General features: G+C 48.6%; 2 protein-coding genes and 1 non-coding gene across 3 annotated transcripts; 2 read left to right on the top strand and 1 right to left on the bottom strand.

The window, feature by feature from the left end:
* The first annotated feature begins 1937 nt into the window (after positions 1-1937).
* Positions 1938-3176, top strand: B3gnt4 (UDP-GlcNAc:betaGal beta-1,3-N-acetylglucosaminyltransferase 4). Its single transcript, XM_052168311.1, has one exon. The coding sequence runs from the start codon at positions 1944-1946 to the stop codon at positions 2994-2996; it is 1053 nt and encodes a 350-aa protein (XP_052024271.1). The 5' UTR covers positions 1938-1943; the 3' UTR covers positions 2997-3176.
* An 89-nt stretch (positions 3177-3265) lies between these two features.
* Positions 3266-17771, bottom strand: Diablo (diablo IAP-binding mitochondrial protein). Its single transcript, XM_052168312.1, has 6 exons — positions 17660-17771; positions 16887-17013; positions 12236-12367; positions 9684-9794; positions 9480-9576; positions 3266-4071 (listed from the first exon to the last, which is right to left on the bottom strand). Exons 1-6 carry the CDS (start codon positions 17755-17757, stop codon positions 3875-3877), a joined length of 762 nt encoding a protein of 253 aa, XP_052024272.1. The 5' UTR covers positions 17758-17771; the 3' UTR covers positions 3266-3874.
* LOC127673420 (small Cajal body-specific RNA 20) lies at positions 10089-10226 on the top strand. The gene has a single exon (XR_007975159.1). It is a non-coding gene; the product is annotated as a small Cajal body-specific RNA 20 (non-coding RNA).
* Positions 17772-20544: the final 2773 nt, after the last annotated feature.

Genomic DNA, 20544 nt, shown 5'->3' with positions numbered 1-20544 from the left:
CGGGTGAGGCGCTGCGCAGCTAGTGCAGGTGCGTGGTCCCCGGGGGAGCTTAGGTAGGTCTTGGGGGCGGGGTGGGGGGTGAGGTCGCGCGGCCTGCGGCGCCTGGATCCCGTTGCCCGGAACGACGGGAACCGCATTCTGCCGGCGCCCCTGCTGGAGGGCTTTCTGTTGCCCCTCCGTCGCAGGTCTGGGCTCGGCAGTTGCCCGGACGCACCAAGCTGCGGGCTCCGGCAACCGCAGCCCTCGAGATTCGGGTTGAAAGAATGGAGCTACCAGGACCCTTTCCCCAGAGCCCGAGGCTGCCGACACCCCGAGGGCAAGGGCGCGGAGGGAGGACCGGGTCCCGCGGGACGGTGATTGGGGCAGGGAAGTGGGCTTTCCGGGACTTTGGGTGGGTGTGGGGTGCATCAGTGTGGGCGGGCTACCAGGTCACCGGACAAACCAGAGCCCGGGTCATTGAGGGGACGGATGGCAGCGAACTTCTCACGCCTGCGATCCCCGAGTAGTTACAACTCTGCGGTCACAGCAGCCCCGCGAGGCGCAGCTCTGCCTTGCAGCTGAAGAGCTTTCTTGCAGCCTCATTCCCCTCCGGCCCTCCAGGTCTTTCACCCAAGCCACAAGAATCACGTTAAAACCTTAGGCACCCATTTAATCCCCAGCTACGCCCTCAGGGGTAGGTCCCGAGCCTCCGAAATGCCGGGCATTCCGAGCTCCTCTGGATGAACAGAAGCTCTCATCTTAGATTTGTCTGCGTGGCTCCTCCTTAGCCCAGGGCGTGGGTGTTCTCTGCCTGTCACTTTTTGTCGCCTTGCTTCTTGCTCTTGCACAGATATCCCAAGGTCTTGTGGCCTTTCCTCAATCACTTCATCCTTAGCAGCATCTGATCTATCTGACGCCTACTAGGGTAGAAGCGACATTTTTTTTTTTTTTTATCTCTGAAGGATGGGATAGATATGTTAATGTGTATTCAGAGATTTGACTGCCACACCTATGCTTAGGTGTGACTCTGGCTCTGGATGTGACTCCAGCCGCCCGCGGAAGGCGGCCTGGAGAGAGCCGTATGGCCTTGTGTGCTTGGGTAGTGTGCATTCGCCCAGCACCACTTAAAGCCCTGCTTGTGATCCCAGCACTGGGGAGGTGAGGCAAGTCGGGCAGGTGGTTAACATCATCTGTGGCCACACTGCAAGTCTGAGGCGATTTGGGCATGAGGGGAAGAAGTCAGAAAAGTTCTATTAGGAAGGATGGGCAGTGACTTGGAGTGACAAGGCTGAGCTTTGTCAAACTACTTTGGACAAACTACTCTGAATACCACTTTTGTCTTTGGTTCCTGGTTATGAGCCTCCCCCCACCCACCCACCCACCCCCGCCCGCCCCAACATCTCCTCAAGCTCTGTGACCCACCACTGCCTGTTATCCTGTCATGCAGTTAGAGAGAGAGAGAGAGACAGACAGACAGACCAGAGATTAGGCTGACACCAGGCTTCTGTTGTGGATCGAATGTCAGGTTTCATGCTTATAATGCATGCGACACAGGACTACTGCTGTGCTATTTCCCCTAAAATTCCATATGGTAACTTGAGAATGTTCATTGTGTCTCAGCTTTATAATAGCCACAAGCCACATGGGAGGAAAGTGTTGAGCACTGCCAAGAAGGCGGCAGGTGAGGCTGGCAGGGCAGATGATTTAAGTCTTTTTCTCCAGGGAGCACCTCTGCAAAGTGGCTGGTGCCCATGATCTCGGCTCTCGGAGAGGCTGAGGTGAGAGATTTGCCACTAGTTCAAGACTAGGCTGACTGAATCAAGAGGAGACCCAGTTTTGAAAACCAAAAGCCCCCCAGAGTTGGGCAAGGACTTAACTGAAGGGTTGCAAGTAACTCCCTTTGCTCCCGCAACAGGGACTGTGTGAGCCTAGCCCAGGTGCTCTCTCCCCGCAGGGCTTCGACTATGTTGCCCAGGTTGGGCTGTGTGCTGTTCTGCAGTCTTGTGGTTCTACTGCTCAGCTGCCTGCTCTTTCTGAAGGAGCGCATACCAGCAGGCAGCACCAAGGCCCACCAGCAGTTCTTGGCACTGCCAAGGTCCCACCATAGCCAGTGCTCACCCAACCTAACGATTGTTAAGACCTCCCTGTCCCTGCCCAGCCGTCATCGCCTCTTCTTAACCTATCGACACTGCCGAAACTTCTCCATCTTGCTGGAACCTTCGGAGTGTGCCAGGGACACCTTCCTGCTCCTGGTCATCAAGTCACAGCCTGCTCATATCGAACAGCGTTCAGCCATTCGAAGTACTTGGGGCCGGGCTGGCAGCTGGGCTAGGGGCCGGCAGCTGAAGCTGGTGTTCCTCCTGGGGGTGGCCGGACCTGTGCCCCCAGCCCAGCTGCTGGCCTATGAGAGCTGGCAGTTCGATGACATCTTGCAGTGGGATTTTACTGAGGACTTCTTCAACCTGACCCTTAAGGAGCTGCACGTGCAGCGCTGGATAGCAGCTGCCTGCACACAGGCCCACTTCATCCTAAAGGGCGATGATGACGTCTTTATCCATGTTCCCAACGTGCTCGAGTTCTTGGAGGGCTGGGATCCAGCCCAGGACCTCCTAGTGGGAGATGTCATCCGTCTGGCCCGGCCCAACAGGAATACCAAAGTTAAATATTTCATCCCATTTTCCATGTACAGGGCCCGCCACTATCCACCTTATGCAGGAGGAGGCGGCTATGTCATGTCCCAGGCTACTGTGAGGCATCTTCACACAGCCATGGAAGAGGCAGAACTCTTCCCCATTGATGATGTCTTTGTGGGGATGTGCCTGAAGAAGCTGGGGGTGACTCCCATACACCATGCTGGCTTCAAGACATTTGGAATCCAACAGCCCCTCAACCCCAGGGACCCTTGTCTGTACAGAGGGCTCCTGCTGGTGCACCGTCTAAGCCCCCTGGAGATGTGGACCATGTGGGCACTGGTGACAGATGAGAGGCTCAAGTGTGCAGCTACCCACAAACACTAGCCCTGAGGAGGCTGGATTGAGCAGCAGCGTTATTAGGGTGACTGAACTATCACCAGGAGAACAATACTGAAAACTGGGCTCTGCTGGTCAGCAGGAAATGAGTTTTATTTTTATAATGCTACCAACCTTATTTGATTAAACGTGCTGAAACCTGGCAAACTTGTCTACCATGTGCTGAATGGGAGTGTATGCTGCCAGGAAGCCTTAGAACCCCAGGGCCCCTACAACCCCCACCGCCTAGACAGCAAGGAAAGACACTACTCAACAGCCCGAAGACTAATCTCTCTTTTAATGCAAACACCAAACTTGTCTTTCTTTGGATACAGCAGAGAAATTCAAAGAAGGAACATATAAGAAGCATGTGTTAGAGAAGGTCCCGTGGGGAGCACCAGGTGAACTAACTGTTCAGGCTCTGAGGAACTCCTTAGCAGAACTGTGCTCACAGGGAAAAGACATAAACACAGAAATGTTACAGACAAGCTCCCGCTTCCCTGTGGAGGAGCAAGTGCTAAATCACACTTGAACATCTGAGTAACTTTAAAAACTGTAGTTAAACAGCTATTGAACTTAAGGGTGTGGCAGAAAAGGCCCCTCCCCATTGGCCCAGGTTGGTAAAATGCTTTGGGTGTGAGGTAAAAGATCAGCAAGAGAGGAGCTGTGCTGAGGTACAGTGCTGATCCGTGCCTGCCTGTCCATCTCTGAATAGAGCTAAGAACTACACCAGAGGCTGCAGAGAGAGGGGCCGTGCACAGCTCACAGCGGCTCTGGTCTGATTGTCAATGGCAGAACCTGTCAGCCTCTGCAGAGTCAGGGCGACATTAGGTGGATCATCCACCGGCTTTCCTCAGAGTGGATGGACAGGGAGCTGGGTTCCAGCCTCAATCTTCACGCAGGTAGGCCTCCTCCTCATGGTCCGCCCCCTCGTCACTCGCCTCCTGTGCTTTCTGGCGCAGCTCTTGTGTCTGTGCCTCTGCCAGCTTGGTCTCAGCTTTCTGGGACAGCTGGCGCACCTCCTGCACCTGTGACTTCACCAACTGGATGTGATTCCTGGCAGTTATGGAGGCTTGATCTGCTCCTGTCAAAAGACGGACAGCTGCACTGAGCACCACAGTAAGACCAGCAGTCACATATGAGGGCCTGAGGCTGGCAGCTCAGCCCTCATGAGGTTGCTTCCCTCTCATCCTGGTTTCTGAGCTCAGGTCTGCATCTCACTTCCTTCGAGGAGAGGCGGTACTGATGCTGGAGAGCTGACTGAGTGGTCAAGAGTGCTTGCTGTTCTACAGGATCCAGGTTGGGGACTACACCATGTTAGGCGGCTTGCAACTACCTTTACAACTCAAGCTTCAGGGCATCTGATGCTCTGGACTCTGGGGACACTTGCTCTCACATATACCTGTTTAAGACAAAAAACTGTGGTCTCCCCATACATGCCAGGCTGGCCTTGAATTCTCCTGTCTCAACTGGTAAGGTCTGCCACCAGCCCCAGGTGGGTGTGTGTTCAGCTATCACCGCAGCTGACTTGCACTCTTATTTACAAGTTAGACTCAACTGTTAGTTTTGAGCTGCCCTGGGTTCAGCCTGGCATCTGTGCTATTGGCTTCATAGGATTTATGCCACAGGCTTGTCAGCACTGAGTCTGGGTTGATGACTAGGTTAGCCAGGCAAGCCCTCAGGAGATGAGAGACCCAGCACTGTGGGTGTACTGCAAGTGTGCCATGTTCAGCTAGTTTCTGCATGAGTGCTAGACATCTGAACTTGGGGAGTCATGTTTGTACAACAAGCATATCGCCAACTGAGCCATCTCTTCTGGAATTTTAGCTTTTGAATATGTAACTCTTCCCCCCAAATAACCTGGGCTTGGTATCCATCTCTGAATAGAATTTTAACTTTATTATTAGTCTTCTATAGATTTCTTAGTTCTTCAACCTATTTTGGATTTATGAGAAGTTTTATGTGGTATTTGAGTGTTGTTTTTATTATATTTAACATTTTTCTCTTAAGGGAGAAACCAAATGCTTTTGTACCTAGGTCATGAGTTTTATTGAAATGCTGTTCTTTTAACATTAGAATGTAGACTCCTGGGGAACACCATCTAGTTTTTAGCTGTGTAATGTGTTAGATGGTGCTAATATTTAATAGCTTTCTTCAAATAGTTTCTCTATTTTATTTCAAGGTGGAGGAGAGTGTGCATGTGGAAGTCAGAAGACAGCTAGTGGGAGCTAGGTCTCTTATCACCATTTGGGTCCCAGGGACTTAGTTCAAGTGACCAGGCTTGGTGGCAGGAGCCTTTACCTGTTGAGCTAGCTCAGCCCAGTTTCTCCATTATCTGTGGTGCTACACAAATGGCAGAGCTCACAATTCACAGAGCACTTTGTAAACACTTCAGAAAGTGATGACACTTCACAGAGTGTCTCCTCATGTGACAGTTACAACGATGTCCTTTATTGTAAAGTATCACTAGTGTGATTAGACCACAGTGCCTTTAAAGACTGTCACAACCAAAATCCAATCCAGATGCCCTTCCCTCTTCAGAGTTCACACCCACCTTCATCCTTTTAGTCTTTTCTGACCATGCTCAGTTAATCTTATGCTCCCATTTTTGCTTTTCTCTAGTGCTTTTATGACTTTACTAAGGGGCTGGGTGTGCCTGTGGAAGGCAGCGCGGCTTGCGGCCATCTGCTCCTTCCACCGACTGTCTTGGGGACCACACTCAGGTATCGGCACCCTTATCTCATGAGCCCCTAAGTTCACTTTTTGTATAATTTACTGAGTTAAAACTTGTATTTGGTGCCTACTGCAGGAAGACAGCCCGCACTCACCTCCACTCTGCAGTCTGGTATAACAGGCATGTCATGTGGGGAGGCGAGGGCCTCTCACAGAGCCACAAGACCATTAATGGCTAGGCTGCCTGCAAGCTCCACGGGTCTCCGTCGCCTCTGCCTTCCTCATGTGGGGTTACAAGCATGTTTCACGTGGACAGAGGGATCCAGGCCCTCTTCCTGGTGCTGCAGGATGCTGAGCTGGCGCCCCAACCCCAGGAGCTATTTAGAATCCACTGGTTGTGTTACAGATCTGGACTGTACTCAGAAGTCTAAACATTTTTAAATTTCTAGTAACACCTTTTTTAGCATGGGATTGTTTTTAAAATAAGATTGTCTATGTGAGTGGATGCCACGTTTGAGGTACCTGTGGAGGCCAGAAGAGGACACCAGGTCCCTTTGATCTGCTCTTACATACTGAAGGGGCTGGTTTTTGGGGGGTTTGTTTGTTTGCTTGTTTTTTTAGGTGTAAACCTCACACTTGTTGAGGTGCTGCCACTGAGCAGCAGTCCCAGGAGCCATGTCTAAACTTTTAGAGACCAGGAATGAGGGTAGTGGGCTGAAGGTCAGTGAGTTGATGTACAAGATCAAACTTTGTATGTTTTGTCTTAAATGCATATGTACTTTTTGGGAAGCAGGTCAACACTTGTGTGTGTGCATACGCACAGGCAGATTGTCTGGATCCCAGAGCCCACGGGAATGCTGGTGGGAAAGATGACCAGCGCATCCTTCCAGCCTTGGAAGGCAGAGGTGGAGGCCGACCTCCAGAGCAAGCTGGCTAGTGCTGCGAACACACTGCTGAGCTCTAGGTTTGACTGAGACCCAGCCTCACTGACTAAGGTAGAAGGCAGGATGTCTTCCAAGTCTTTCACCGTGAGTCTGTTTCTGCCTTGCTGCTCTGTCCTTGAGTTCCTCTTGACGTTGCTGTTAGCTTCTGAGGGTGGTGGCTGTTTTTCCAGTTTTCCTTTTCCTCATTTCCCACCTTTCTGTGCTATTTTGTTTCAAGTATGCCTCTGTAAAAAGTTTAGAACTTTTTCATACTTATGTATGGTACCAGAGTGCAGGTGAAGGTCGGGGACAACTTCTGAGAGTCCTCTTTTCTACTATGTGGGTTCCAGAAATTGGAATCGGGACATCAGGCTTAGGGGCAAGTGGTTTAATCTGTCGTCCCATCTTGCTGGTCTTAGAACTATTCTTCTGCACAGCCCTGTTATTTAATAGGCTCATTCTATGAGTACTGTTGGCCTTGTTCCTACATATTATTTTGTATCTTGTGCATGTGTGTAAGCGCACCTGTGTCAGAGGCCAACCTTGGGTGTGTGTCTCACTAAGCTAGGCTGACTAGTGAGCCCCAGGGGTTCACCTCTGTAGGACCTACAAGAGTGTGCCACCATGCCTGGCTTTTACATAAGTGCTGTGGATTGGACTCAGGCACTACACTAGCTCCCAATCCCTTAGTTTGAATTTTCTTTCTTTTTTGGTTTTTTGAGACAGGGTTTGTGTAGCACTGGCTGTCTTAGAACTAGCTCTGTAGACCGGGCTAGCCTTGAACTCATGGAGATCCTCCAGCCTCTGCCTCCCCAGAGATTAAAAGTGCTGAGATTAAAAGTGTGCACCACCACCTTGGAGTTTATTTTATCTTCTGCCTCAACTAAATCTGTCATGTTTTCTCTGCCCCCTCTTCCCACTTCTGTTTTTGGTACATGACCCCAGGACCTATCTATCACCTCTGAAAAGCTCTCCATGCATTCACTCCCAAACTACTACTTTAAGTCAAACTTTCCCAAGTTTCCCCTTTCAAACTTGACTTATGACTTGTACTTCCAGCAGTGGAGGCAGATGGGAAGGCCTGTTTAACTTGAGTCTGCTATCAACTCTCTTGCATCTACTGTTGCAGGATAACCAACTGCTACAGTCTGGCTCCACTTCCTCTTTCTAGCATCCTATAGGATTTAAGCTTTTTCTCTGAAAAGCATGGCCCACAGTTTGGTATTTCTGAGCCCTCCCTTCCTGCAGCGGTGGTGGAGGACCCCTAGTGCAGCACTCAGCACTACCCGGAGTGCACCGCGGTGAGCTGCTCCCGGGACAGCGCTTTCATGCTTATTTCATCTCTTATTTCTCGAGTGTTAAGCATTCTCATTTTTCTGCAATATGGTACAAAATACAATCATATAGCATTGACTTTCCAAAAACGTAAAGCTTGCGGGGAACGCAGTCCATGCCCACAGCCCGGCAGGCAGGAGCGGCTGAGGTAGGAGGGCAATGGAAGCTTGCTGTCAGCTTGAGCTGCAGAGGCTGTGTCAACACTCAACTCAGCTGGGCAGAGCACTTGGGAGGCAGGTAGATCTCTATGAGTTTGAGGCCAGCCTGGTCTACAAATCGAGTTCCAGGCTAGCCAGGACTTCACACAGAGAAACCCTGACTTATGAAAAACAAGTCACCTCACTACTTAAAAAACATCACTTTTACAACTTAACACTATAAAAGCCCAGTCTGATATTTTGAGATAACAAGAAGTACCCATCTGGTTTGGAACTGGATCTGATTACATGTTGAACATTTAATCATCTCTCTTAGGTTCAGATTGACAGTGACAGTCATATCACATCTTGGTAAAGAAAGGAAAAACACATTTTCTGTGTCGGGCACTAAAGAAGACAAGCTCTGGCCCTTAACTCTGAAGTGTTCCATCTCTAGTATGTGAACTTGTATTATGTTTTTTGAGACAAGTCTTATATTGAAACTAGTGAAGGCCATCTAGTTTCAGGATTCACTGATAGCCTCCCAAGTGCTAGGATTATAGGCATTTGCACACAATGAGAAATTAAGCAAAGGCTGAGTTCCTAACTGTAGCCTGGGGTCTGCAGAGTGGGAGTGACAGTTGTAGCTCCATGATAAAGTCCCTATCAAGCCACCACGGAGCTCTACAGGTCTCATCGCTATGTACTCGTTAGATGTACAGGTCACTTACAGACTGTGTCCTTCAGTTTAAAAGATAAAGCCCTTAAAGCTATTTAGAAACACTTTAACAGCAGCTTTTACTAGTAGCATGCAGCCTGACTTCTATGACTACAAATAAAATGTTAAAGCTTGATGTGGCAGTAATGTCTGTAGCCTGAAGCAGGAGGACTACTGTGAGTTTGAGGCTAGCCAAAGCTACACAATGAGACCACATCTGTTTTAAAACAACACAGATATGGGGAAAACCTCTAAACGGCAGTTCTCCACTGTGGGTCATGATTCCTTTAGGGCTTATAAACAGATATCCTGCATATCAGATATTCATTATGATTTATAACTGTAACAAAATTAGTTATAGCAACAAAATAATGTTATGGTTGGGGATCACAACATGAGGAATGCTGAGAACTACTGCTCTGAAAGATAATTTGTATCATCAATCAGAGAATCTAAAGTCTTTAACTACTAAATTAAAAATAAGACACTAGGGCTGGAGAGATGGCTCAGCGGTTAAGAGCACTGACTGTTCTTCCTAAGGTCCTGAGTTCAAATCCCAGCAACCACATGGTGGCTCACAACCATCTCATAATGAGATCTGACGCCCTCTTCTGGTGTGTCTGAAGATAGCTACAGGGTATTTACATATAATAATAAATAAATCTTTAAAAAAAAAAAACACTAAAAATCCCAACCCTTTAACTACCAGTCTGATAGGCGGCCTCCGCAGCCATCTCGGAAAGGCTGACTGCTGTCATCCAGGTGGTCTCCAGCTTCAGATATTCCTGCTGTTTGGAAGTCATCTGCAAGTTTAGACCAGACACCATGAAGGGGTTAACACAGGTACTCAGGTTAACAATTTAGAAGCACAATGAAGACCATTGTGTGGAAATGCTAACAGTTCACTCACCTCAACTCTGGCTCCTATAATCACCTGCCACACCTCATCTTCCTCCTGGGAATTCATCTTCCCAAGTAAACTTGTATATTGTCGATACAGAGACACTAACGTGTAAACAGCCTACAAACACAGAATGATAAGCGAGTCAAGAGAGGCTCCCTGAAAGGACACCTTCAGATAACTAGGTCCTGCGGTGCTGGGTGCCAGTAATCTCTGACTCTGGGAGAGGCAGAGGCAGGTGGATTTTTGAGTTCAAGGCCAGCCTGGTCTACAGAGTGAGTTCCGGGACAGCCAGGGCTATACAGAGAAACCCTGTCTTGAAAAAACCAAATCCAAAAAACCAACCAACCAACAAAAAACCACCACTCAAGAGGCTGTGGTAGGATTTCAAGTTCAAGACCATCCTGGGATAACAGCAAATCCACTGAGCTGTGGGGATCCCTTTCCTCCTCAGCCAGGGCTAGAGGCCAAGACCAGCCCTGGGTGTCATGGGGATTACTGTCATAAGGACTGTCCTGAGTAGGCAGCCCTGTTTTCCTGCCTCAAACACTGAGATTAGAGGCAGAGCTGACCCCAAGCAGCTCCCAAGCACCTGTGTGATTCTAGCTTAGCACCCAACGTTACTGCCCCATCCCACACAGGATGCTTTTTTTGTTTTGAGACAGGATTTGTGTAGCCCTGGTTGTCCTGGCACTTGCTCTGTAGACCAGGCAGCCTTGAACTCAGAACTGTCTGCCTCTGCCTCCCAAGTGCTGGGGTTAAAAGTGTGTACTACCACTTCCTGGCCTATTCTTTTGATGCCTTTTTTTTTTTTTTAAATTATATGTATGATGTGTTTTTGTTTTTGTTTGGTTTTTTTGGATTTGGTTTTTCGAGACAGGGTTTCTCTGTATAGCCCCAGCTGTCCTGGAACTCACTCTGTAGACCAGGCTAGCCTCGAACTCAAAAATCCGCCTGCTTCTGCCTCCCAGAGTGCTGGGATTACAGGTGTGGGCCACCACCGCCCGGCTTGCATGATGTTTTATATGCACACCTCCATGTGTGTCTGTGTGAACTGGAGTTACAGCCAGGTCTGAGTGCCATATGGGTGCTGGGAATTGAACTTGAGTCCTCTGGAAGAGCAGCTACTGCTCCTGTCTTCTGAGCTACCTCTCCAGCCTAAAACTTTATTTTCTAATTTATTGTATGTATATGAGTCTCTATCTGCATACAGAGTCTGAATGTCAGAAGAGGGCATCAGATCCCATTACAGATGGTTGTGAGCATTGAACTCAGGACCTCTGGAAGAGCAGCCTAACCACTGAGACATCTCTCCAGCACCCTGCACCGCCCCCCACCCCCATAGAGATAGGTTCTATGTCAATTAGGCTGGTCTAGAATTTGGAGATCTGCTCTAGAATGCTAGGGTCACAAACAACCTGCCTTTTAAATTTTTGTTATCAATGCAATCTCTTGAGTTCAAGGCTAGCCTGGTTTACATAGCAAGTTCCAGAGCCACATGGCTTTCTCAGAAAAAAAAAAAAAAAACCCTAAAACTAGCTATTCAGATAAAGAGTACAATGCAGAGAAAAAGGGAAAAAAAATGCATAAATGACTTTGAGACAGTGTCTTGTTATACTTGTACTGCCCAGGATGGCCCCACCAACAATCCTCCTCCAGGGTAGCTGGGACTAGAGCACAGGGCTACTCTCGAGGAGATAATGAGTACTGCAGACCCTCTTTCAACCCTATGGAACCAGATGAGTTATTTAAGATTTCTGTACAAAATAAAGGGGAAAGGAATTCCTCAAAAATATAAAAACCTAGCTGGGCGTTGGTGCCACACGCCTTTAATCCCAGCACTCGGGAGGCAGAGGCAGGTGGATTTCTGAGCTTGAGGCCAGCCTGGTCTACAGAGTGAGTTCCAGGACAGCCAGGGCTACTCAGAGAAATCCTGTCTCGAAAAACAAACCTATGCTCCAAGACTTCAGGCAGGGAGTCAGTCCTACAGTTCAAATTGGCCTCGACCTCCCAAGTGCTTGGACTATGTATACCAAGTATAAGAGAGTCAACCCAAGGCAAGCACGCACACCAAACAAGCTACTACAAAAGCCCAGCCTGCAGCATCATTTTTTTAAAAAGGACCATACTGCAAATATTTGAGGCCCAAGAGCCTTATGACCTCTGCTAAAGCTAAATGTTCAATACATACATAAAAGTTCCAATAAAATATGAACACAGCTATGTGATTATGAGCCAGAGATTGCAAACTGCTGGTTAGCAAATCAATGCTTATGAGGGGAATGAGGGGGCTGGTGAGATGTCTTGGGTTAAGAGCACTGACTGCTCATGAGTTCAAATCCCAACACGCACATGGTGGCTCACAACCATCTGTAAGGAAAAACAAAGGACCTATGGGTAGGAGTGGGCGGAGCCTAGAGCAAGAGAAGAGGGGATTTTTTTTTTAAAATAAAATAAAAGTAAAGAGAGAGGAATGAGGGTTGTAGGCTGGCACCCATAAACCTCTGGATTCTATCACAAAACTGAAAAAAAAAATAAAGACTGCACAAAAGGAGACCTACCTTCGTATACTCGGTGATTGCTTCAATCAGTGCATATGTGGTTTGCGACAGAAAGGTAGAGGTGCTGTCTGTCACCAAAGACACAGCCCTCCTCATCAAGGCTTCGTTGCTGAGAGACTGAGGCTCTGATTTCTGAAAGACAAACACTCAGCTGCCAATCTTCAGAAAGCTCAAGACAAACACTTCGTGGTCTCAGAAGACACGCCGATTTATACTTCTTTGGGAAACCATTCTTAGGCTTTGATGACTTAAGGTAGCACAGGGATTTAGCTCAGAGTAAAGTCTATGTACATTGTCTGTCCCAGAGAACAAAGCACCTTATACAACAGAACTAATTTATGAAGCTACAATTCACTTGCTATCTTGGTGTTAGATGCTGAAAATATAAAAACATTTGCTAATCTCAGCACTCTGGAGGCAGAGGCAGGTAGATCTCTGAGTTTGAGGCTAGCCTGGTCTACAGCGTGATTCCTAGATAGCCAGGGATACACAGAGAAACCCTACCTCAAAAACCCAAATATTGGGGCTGGAGAGAGGGCTCAGCAGTTAAGAGAACTGGCTGCTCTTCCAGAGGTCCTGAGTTCAGTTCCCAACAATCACAAGGTGGCTCACAACCATCTAACATGATCTGATGCCCTCTACTGTACTGTTCTAACATTCAGGTTCTATATGCAGATAGAACACTCATATACACAAAATCTTAAATATGTATACACACACACAGTCCTTCCTTATTGCAGGAATCAGAACAAACACCTAGAAAACAGAGTAATCAAGGGTCAGGGAGCAGGAATTTGTGGAAGACCAAAAATCAGTTTAACCTTACATAGAATTATGGGAATTTGGTCACTCTAAAAACTGACAACCACAGTGATTCATCATCTAAGTAACTCTTTCCTCTCGACAGAGACCTACCTCACTGCACCACAGCCAGTTGCTCTGATCCACTTACTGTCCTGGTTTTGCTGTGTGGAGTATAAGCTCCCTGAGCAACTGTTAAAAGCAGCATGATGATGGATGCTTTTCTGACACATAAATAACCAAGAACTTCATCTCATCTGTATTTCAGACAGACCTCAACGGAAGAGCTACCCAAAATGGCAGCTCTGCTCATAGGAAACGTTTTTTTTAATTTTTTCACTTAACCACTTTATACACCCATCACTGCTCTCCTCCCCGTCACCCCTGCCACAATCCTTCCCCCTTCAGTCCCATTCTCCTCTGAGTGTGTGGAAGCCCCTCTGGGTATTCCCAACCCTGGCACTTGAAGTCTCTTTAAGGCTAGGTGGGAAACTGACTTCTGACACAACATCTTGAAAACCCTGAGAATAATGTTAACTTTACAAAGTGTTTTTACCATTTCCACTTTGGGTATCACTACTTTTTACAGACAATGAAATCTATGCACAGAATAGTCATATGACTTTCCCTAAAAATCATACATCCAGTTAAACCTCAAAGAAAATCTCTCAAGCCCGTGCTTTCTCATGTTCTACTGACCCAACATAGTGCCACACAGACTGTCAGCAAACATCAAAACATACACCTCTCTAGTAGCTGGAAAGAGGACAGTTGACCCAGATTTCAGACTTTAATAGGATGTGACTTGGTACTGAAGAAGCTAGAATGGCTAATTAAGGTCCTTGGTTGGCATGAGAGAAATGCAACTGGTTAGGCACCTGCAGTGCATGCAGAACTATACACAGTCAGCTCTGTAGCACATAATAGTCATGAAGTTCTGACAGCAGACCCATTCTGCAGGACAGTGACTGCAGCGCCTCTAGGCCTGTGGCCCGGAACTGACTAGTAACCAGGGAGAAGAGGACAAACCCCACAGTTCTCAAAGGGGGGTGTCTTGGGGGCTGCCGAGATGACCCAGCTGTTAAGGAGGCATTTGGGTGCTGAGCCAGACCACCTTTCCTGCAGTTGCCTTCTGATCCTCTCACCCACAACTTAAAATTTAGCTCTTCTCCATAAAGCACACAACCAGTGACTAGGAAAAAACCCATCACTTTCCTATCAGCTGCTCACTGACATTTCCAAAACATAACTCTCTCCTGATGGAGACCCAATCCAAGTGGAAACAGCTTTCCCTCACTCCTCTGCTGCCTGCCAGCCATAACCTCATCTAAACTGCAGTGTTAGCCAGATCATAATATTCCAAGTACAAATCCTTCTCGGCCTTCAGAGAAAATACAAAGCCCCACAATAAACTGCAAAAATCAGTCACAGTATTTGGTCCCTGGTTATCATTCCAACCTCACTCCACTCCGATGCATACCACACAAAACACAGCTTCTAGATTTGCCTGTAGCCCCTTCTGCCTGAGGCCTCTCCCTCACCCAGGTCACTCAGTCGGCTTTCTCAAAGCAGTCTCACCCCACTGCACCATATTTTTCATCATATTACATCACCAGCTGACTTTGTTTCTTTTCTGAGACAGGTCTTCTCTGTGAAACTGCCCTGGCTGTCCTGGAACTCGCTCTGTAGACCAGGCTGGCCTTGAATTTTCAGAGAACTGTCTGCCTCTGCCTCCTGAGTGCTAGAGTTAAAGGTGTGTGCTACCACCTCCTGGCCTTTTCTTTGGGTGCCTTTAAAAATTTTTTTTATATGCATGGTGTTTTATATGCACACCTCCATGTGTGTCTATGTGAGAGTGTCAGATCCCCTGGAACTGGAGTTACAGCCAGGTGTGAACTACTATATGGGTGCTAGACATTGAACCTGGGTCCTCTGGAAGAGCAGCTACTGCTCCTGTCTTCTGAGCCACCTCTCCAGCCTAAAACTATTTTCTAATTTATTGTATGTATATGAGTCTCTATCTGCACACAGAGTCTGAATGTCAGAAGAGGGCATCAGATCCCATTACAGGTGGTTGTGAGCCACCATGTGGTTGCTGAGAATTGAACTCCGGACCTCTGGAAGAGCAGCCTAACCACTGAGATATCTCTCCAGCCTCCCCCACTTGGTACAAGTGCTAGGATTCAAGCCACATGCAACTACCATCCAGCATGTGTGTGTGTGTGTGTGTGTGTGTCTGTGCACATGTGCGCTTTCTTGAGCATCTCAAGATATAACTAACCTAAGCCTCAAATTTGATTTTTCTGCCTTAGCCTCCCCAGTGCTGGGATTACAGTGAGAGACCCCCAACTCCAGATGTTTAGACCCCTAGCAATTAGCCTAAACACAGAGCAATTTGTTTTTTCTGCTCTCAGCCTGGAAAACCGTTAACCTTAAGATAGTGCTCCCTCCCTGCTCCAAGGACTAGCTCCCACGTTCCTGAGACATCTGGCACCTTGCTCAAAGTAATTATGTTTGTCCAAGATAACCTGTAACTTTCTGCTGAGCCATGAATTACTACTTGATCTCCCCATTCCTTATAGCATAGATCACTGCCTAAACCTCCCCTTTTCTTTGTAGTTTTCTTCTTTAAACCCCCCTCCACCCCCCCACAGCTGCCAGAGGTCGAACTCCTCTGCCCCTGCCCCTGCAGGACACGAGCTCGGCCCCAGTGCACTGGATAAATAAACCTCATGTGCTTGCATCAAGAATGGTCTCTCATGAATTTTTGGGGTGTCGTCTTATCCCAAGACTTGAGTGAGGGTTTCCCAGGATTCAGGAGTCTTTCAATAGAAATTTACCATCACACTCAACTTGTTTATTTTCTACCCTAATGTATGTTTTATGATAGTAAAAATTTGTATTTTCTCTCCCTCCTGCCTTCCCAGTGTACAGCACAGCAAGTTGTTGAGTAAAGTTTGCTGAATGCCAGGCTCCTGCCACAGGCTACCATGTTCTTTGATCTCACCCTTTCCTTTATGCAACTTTAAGTAGTGCTGTTTATTGAAGTCCTGGTTAGGTGGCCAGAACTGACTTGCCACTTATTACACAGTTCTTCACTGCACTACTAATACCAGCCTCCCAGTGCGTATCTTGGAAAACAGGAGGTTTCTACAATAGAGGTTCTTCCTTAAGTCAGTCAGTCTAAACTGGTGGGATCTAAGATGGTTCCAGCAATAGCCAAGCAACCTCTAACTTCCTCAGTCACAAGAACAGTCACTGGATGCACTCTCCAGTGTCAGGAAAGTTGACAGTTACCTCAGTGAAGGCTAAGCCATAGAAAAACAAAACAAAACAAAACAAAAAGAAAAAACCAAAAACAAGTGGCATGTGAATCCCCAGGAAACAGCCCCACCCTCAGAAACGCATGGCTAGTCCTCCCCAATTTCTGCGTATCCTCCCGGTCAATTCTTCTACGATGTATTTTTGACCTCTGGACCCTCAAAGTTTAAGAAGCTCATTTGCAAAGTTTATCCCCTTCTATTTTGTACAAGAATAAAGGTCTACTTCCCACTTCAAATGATAACTCAGTTTCAGGGCTGGTGGAGTGGGGGCAAAATCCGGCAACAGCACCGTTTCTACAACATACAATAATGAAAATGGGCAGTCTGCTCAACTCAGAAGACGCTGGTACAGTTCAGTACACTACACGGTGTCATGGAGGGTGGCACCTGTGAAAGTGTGGCAGTTTGTCGGATGCTCAGGAGTTCTCTAAGACCTGGAAATAGTCTCGGGGTCAAGTCAGGGTCAGGGTCCGGGTGTTCTTTCCCTGGCCCCTTTACCCTACAACAGTCACATGACCGTCCCTTACCTGAGCAATAGGAACCGCACACAGTGTCACACCGAATCCAGTCAACATAGTTTTGTGCCATGGTTTTATCAATTCTGAGAAACAGCGTTTCTTGGAGTTAGCCTGGACAGGAACACGCTGCCCGTACCTGGAATCAGAAGTCAAAATTTAAAAAGCACAAATCAATCTCTAGAAGGCTCTTTGGTCTGCAGGAGTTTGGACCAAGCAGTAAACTAAATGCGGTCTTCCAAGGGAACAAACCACAGGACGGCCTGTTACATCTTGGCAGTCAGGAGCCAGAGGCCTGCGATCTGAGTTCCAGGCGATCGAGAGCTACGGGCCAATGAGCTAGGGCGCGTTCCACGAGGTGGAGAAGTTTAAAAGTTGCCTCAGCTGCTTAGCTACTTGACGCCAACATAAAACTCTCCTGTCCGCAGGATTAGGCTTCGGGCCCGGGGCCTGGGTTCTAGATGTCTCCAAAGATCCCCACTAGCAACTCCGGGAGCCAGCGGCTGGAGGCACCGCTGGCACCCGGTGGCGGAGTTACTGGGACGTGTACTCTCTAACAACGCGCTGCCAGCCTACGCCTGCAGCCATCGCCGAGGCCCGTCGGTCCCTCAGTGTCCTCGGGGACTCCGGGTTGACTCAACGGTCCCATAAAGCCAGCCCCCGGCGTGGGAGGAGACGCACTTTCAGGAGCCCATCACTGATGAAGGACGGGGGTGAAGGAGGCGGGACGCGGCAGCCCGCGGCCTGGGGCCGACACTGCCCGCCCTCTGCCGCCGCTGCCGTACCTGAACAGAGAGGTGACGCTCCGGGTCACCCAACTCCTCAGAGCCGCCATCCCGCGGCGGACCGACGCCGGACGCACGCGCCGGAAGTGACGCAGCATAGCAAGCTGAAGCGCGAGCGAGGCGGGGCCCTAGGAGCCCAGGGCTTCATGGTCACGCCCCCACTAGAGGACGCAATTGCGATTGGACAGACGGGATGGGGGGCCGGCTCGACAGGAAACGGCTTTAACGGTCGCACCTGGTCTCCAACCGCTCGCAGGTCGCCGCAGGCCCCTGTGCACGGGTGCTGAGCCGGGTCGCGAGCCGTGACGCGGGCGGTGTGCTGAGGGCGAGGCGGGGCCGCTTCCTGGAAAGGGGACTGTGCTCGTCCGGGAGGGGAAGCTCGGAGTCGCGGCGGGGCGGGGCGGGGCGGGGTGGGGCGGGGCCAGGGCGCTGTCACTTCAGCACCAAGAAGTAGGTGGTCCAGCCGGCCAGCAGGAGTGCCCCGATGAGCACGGTGTAGCTGAGGAGCACGAAGGCCAGCAGCTCCCGCAGCAGCTGCAGCACGTGGATGGTGGACGAGGTCGGCATCGCCCTGCAGAGACCCGGAGCCTGAGCACGCGCAGGGTGCATGCGATGGACAGCACTCTTCCAAGGCCAAGGAAGCCCAAAGTGCTATTTTTCCCTACACTCCAAGTCTAAAGCAGTAGTTGCCCTAACTCTCACTGGCACTTGAGCTCAGAAAAGGAAAAAGGAAAGGAGCCTGGCTGGTCTTTTCAGTCCAGACTTTGCATTAGACTCCAACCCAGCCCTCTCTTCCCACCATGTCTTGCATTTTTAATGCAGCTGCTGCTGCTAATGGGCTAGTGGGGGCCAGTTTTATTTTCCTGTCACTCAAGCTGCAGCCCTGTCTCACTGTGGAGGGGAAACAGCAGGCCGTTTGCTCATTGCCTCCGATATTCTCCCGGCCTGAGGATTGTCGATAGTAGATTTTAAGGAATTTTTGTTGTGTGTGCCCCAGCATGCTTGCCTAATGGACAGTCAGTATTAAAACAGAACAGTGTCAAGTGATGGGTACTAACTTGATTTCATATCTTTCTCGATAATACTTTATGCAGCCCACCTGCCCTTGCTAATTTCACCTCAGATGCTAAGAGTCACGAGCTAGCTTATCTTCATTGCCGCCTTGCCTAGCAGGTCCCCTCAGTGGCAGCCTGTTTCCTACTCTTCCCAATTTACTTACTTGGCAAAGTTTCCACGACTCTTCCACTGCCACAGCTTCCACAGTTTCTCTCTGGTGTGGTGAAAAGTAGACTTGTGCACACTCCAGCGATCTGGGAAGAGCTGAGAGGTCTTCAGGCAGCAAGAGCACTCAACAACTAGGTGTGGTCTGGCGACCAATTACAACCTCTGTGTGGTTTCTGAGCTCCCAGGGAGCTGCGCACAGGCGATCCCAGACCAGGCGGGGCATTAGCAACCCTGCCCGCCCTCTGCCTGTGTTACCTCCCCAGCCTACAGGATGAGGCATCAGCAGTTTCCAAGGCTCCTGACTCAAATGGGCTGAACAAGCCATACACTAGGGGGTATTTCAAGCCCCTTCTTGTCTTGTCGAAATACTCCAGAAGGGCTGTAGTCTATACTTCCAATACTGCTAATACTAAGAGCAGCCCAGTTAAGTCTGGGACCTGGCAGAACTCCTGCGCATTCACTAAGACCATCTTAGAAATGGAAAAGCTGCTGCTTTAAGAACGACAAGTATGAACATGAGTATGTGTATGTGAGAACCATAGATGATGGCCCCAGAGTGCTTGATTCTAATTTACAAAGTTTAGCAGGTTGCAAACTTATTACCCTGGCACCTTCCCTGTATAGCCACTTCCAAGCTCAGCTACAAAAGTGAGGCACAGAAGGAGCACAGAGCACTTTCCCCTTCCCTGATGTAACAAAGGAAAAGCAAGCAGAAATACACAGTTATTCTCCTGCTTATACTAGATTATAAAGACTATTTTTTGACCTTTGAAAAAGCAGGCAGCGTGGATGTCAACCCTTTTGTAACATCATCATCCAGAAGCAAATGGCTCCTTAATTTAATCAGGATCTCTTATTATCAAATCATTGCCTGGGTGAAGCCTGGTTGAAAATGGGCAGCCATCTACACACAGCTCAGGAAGCCAGGGAGTAGCAATTGCTCCCACAGAGGACTGGACAGCTAAAGGGCTTCCGTGCCCTGCTTCATGGCCAGAAGGACAGGGTGGCTGGGATGTACACCATCACCCTGTATAGAACCAGACCAACAGATGAAAAGGGCAGGGGTTCAAACTAGGCCTCTGTTCCCTCCACTCATACTTCAAACGGATCGATCCCTCACGGTTTTATACTTCATAGCATCTACAAACCTGCAAACTGGGAGTATTTTATAGCAATAGATTAACTGAGGCTAAGAAACAGGACATGGGAGTTGAGAAGAGGGCTCAGCAGGTAAAGGAGCTTGCTACCAAGCCTGACAGCCTGAGCTCAATCCTCAGGGCTCACGTGTGGAAGGAGAAAAGCAACTCTTGGAAAGGTGTCCTCTAGTTTCTACAAGTGTGAATGTGTGTATCAGTATGTGTATATGTGCATATGTACACATATATAAACATACTATACATATACTCACTACATAAATAATAAAGAACTTCAACATGCCACAAAGTTCACATTAATCCATCTATAAATGATGAGAAATTTTACATACTGCCCTTTCCTTCCACAGTCTGACAAGGTGTCCTCTAGATCTTAAAGCACCACGCACCACCTAGAGACAGCACTGTGTCTGCATTCCCATGCTTTATTGTCTGTCGTCTTTCCTTTGCTTCAGATATCGAGTTCATTTTGCTGTTTCAATTTTTTAGCATCCCTGGCCATCAGGG

Source organism: Apodemus sylvaticus, chromosome 22 (genome assembly GCF_947179515.1).
Source record: "Apodemus sylvaticus chromosome 22, mApoSyl1.1, whole genome shotgun sequence".
Classification (NCBI taxonomy): Eukaryota; Metazoa; Chordata; class Mammalia; order Rodentia; family Muridae; genus Apodemus; species Apodemus sylvaticus.
The sequence above is the reverse complement of the archived record's forward strand: the minus strand, read 5'-3'. Positions and strand labels throughout refer to the sequence as shown.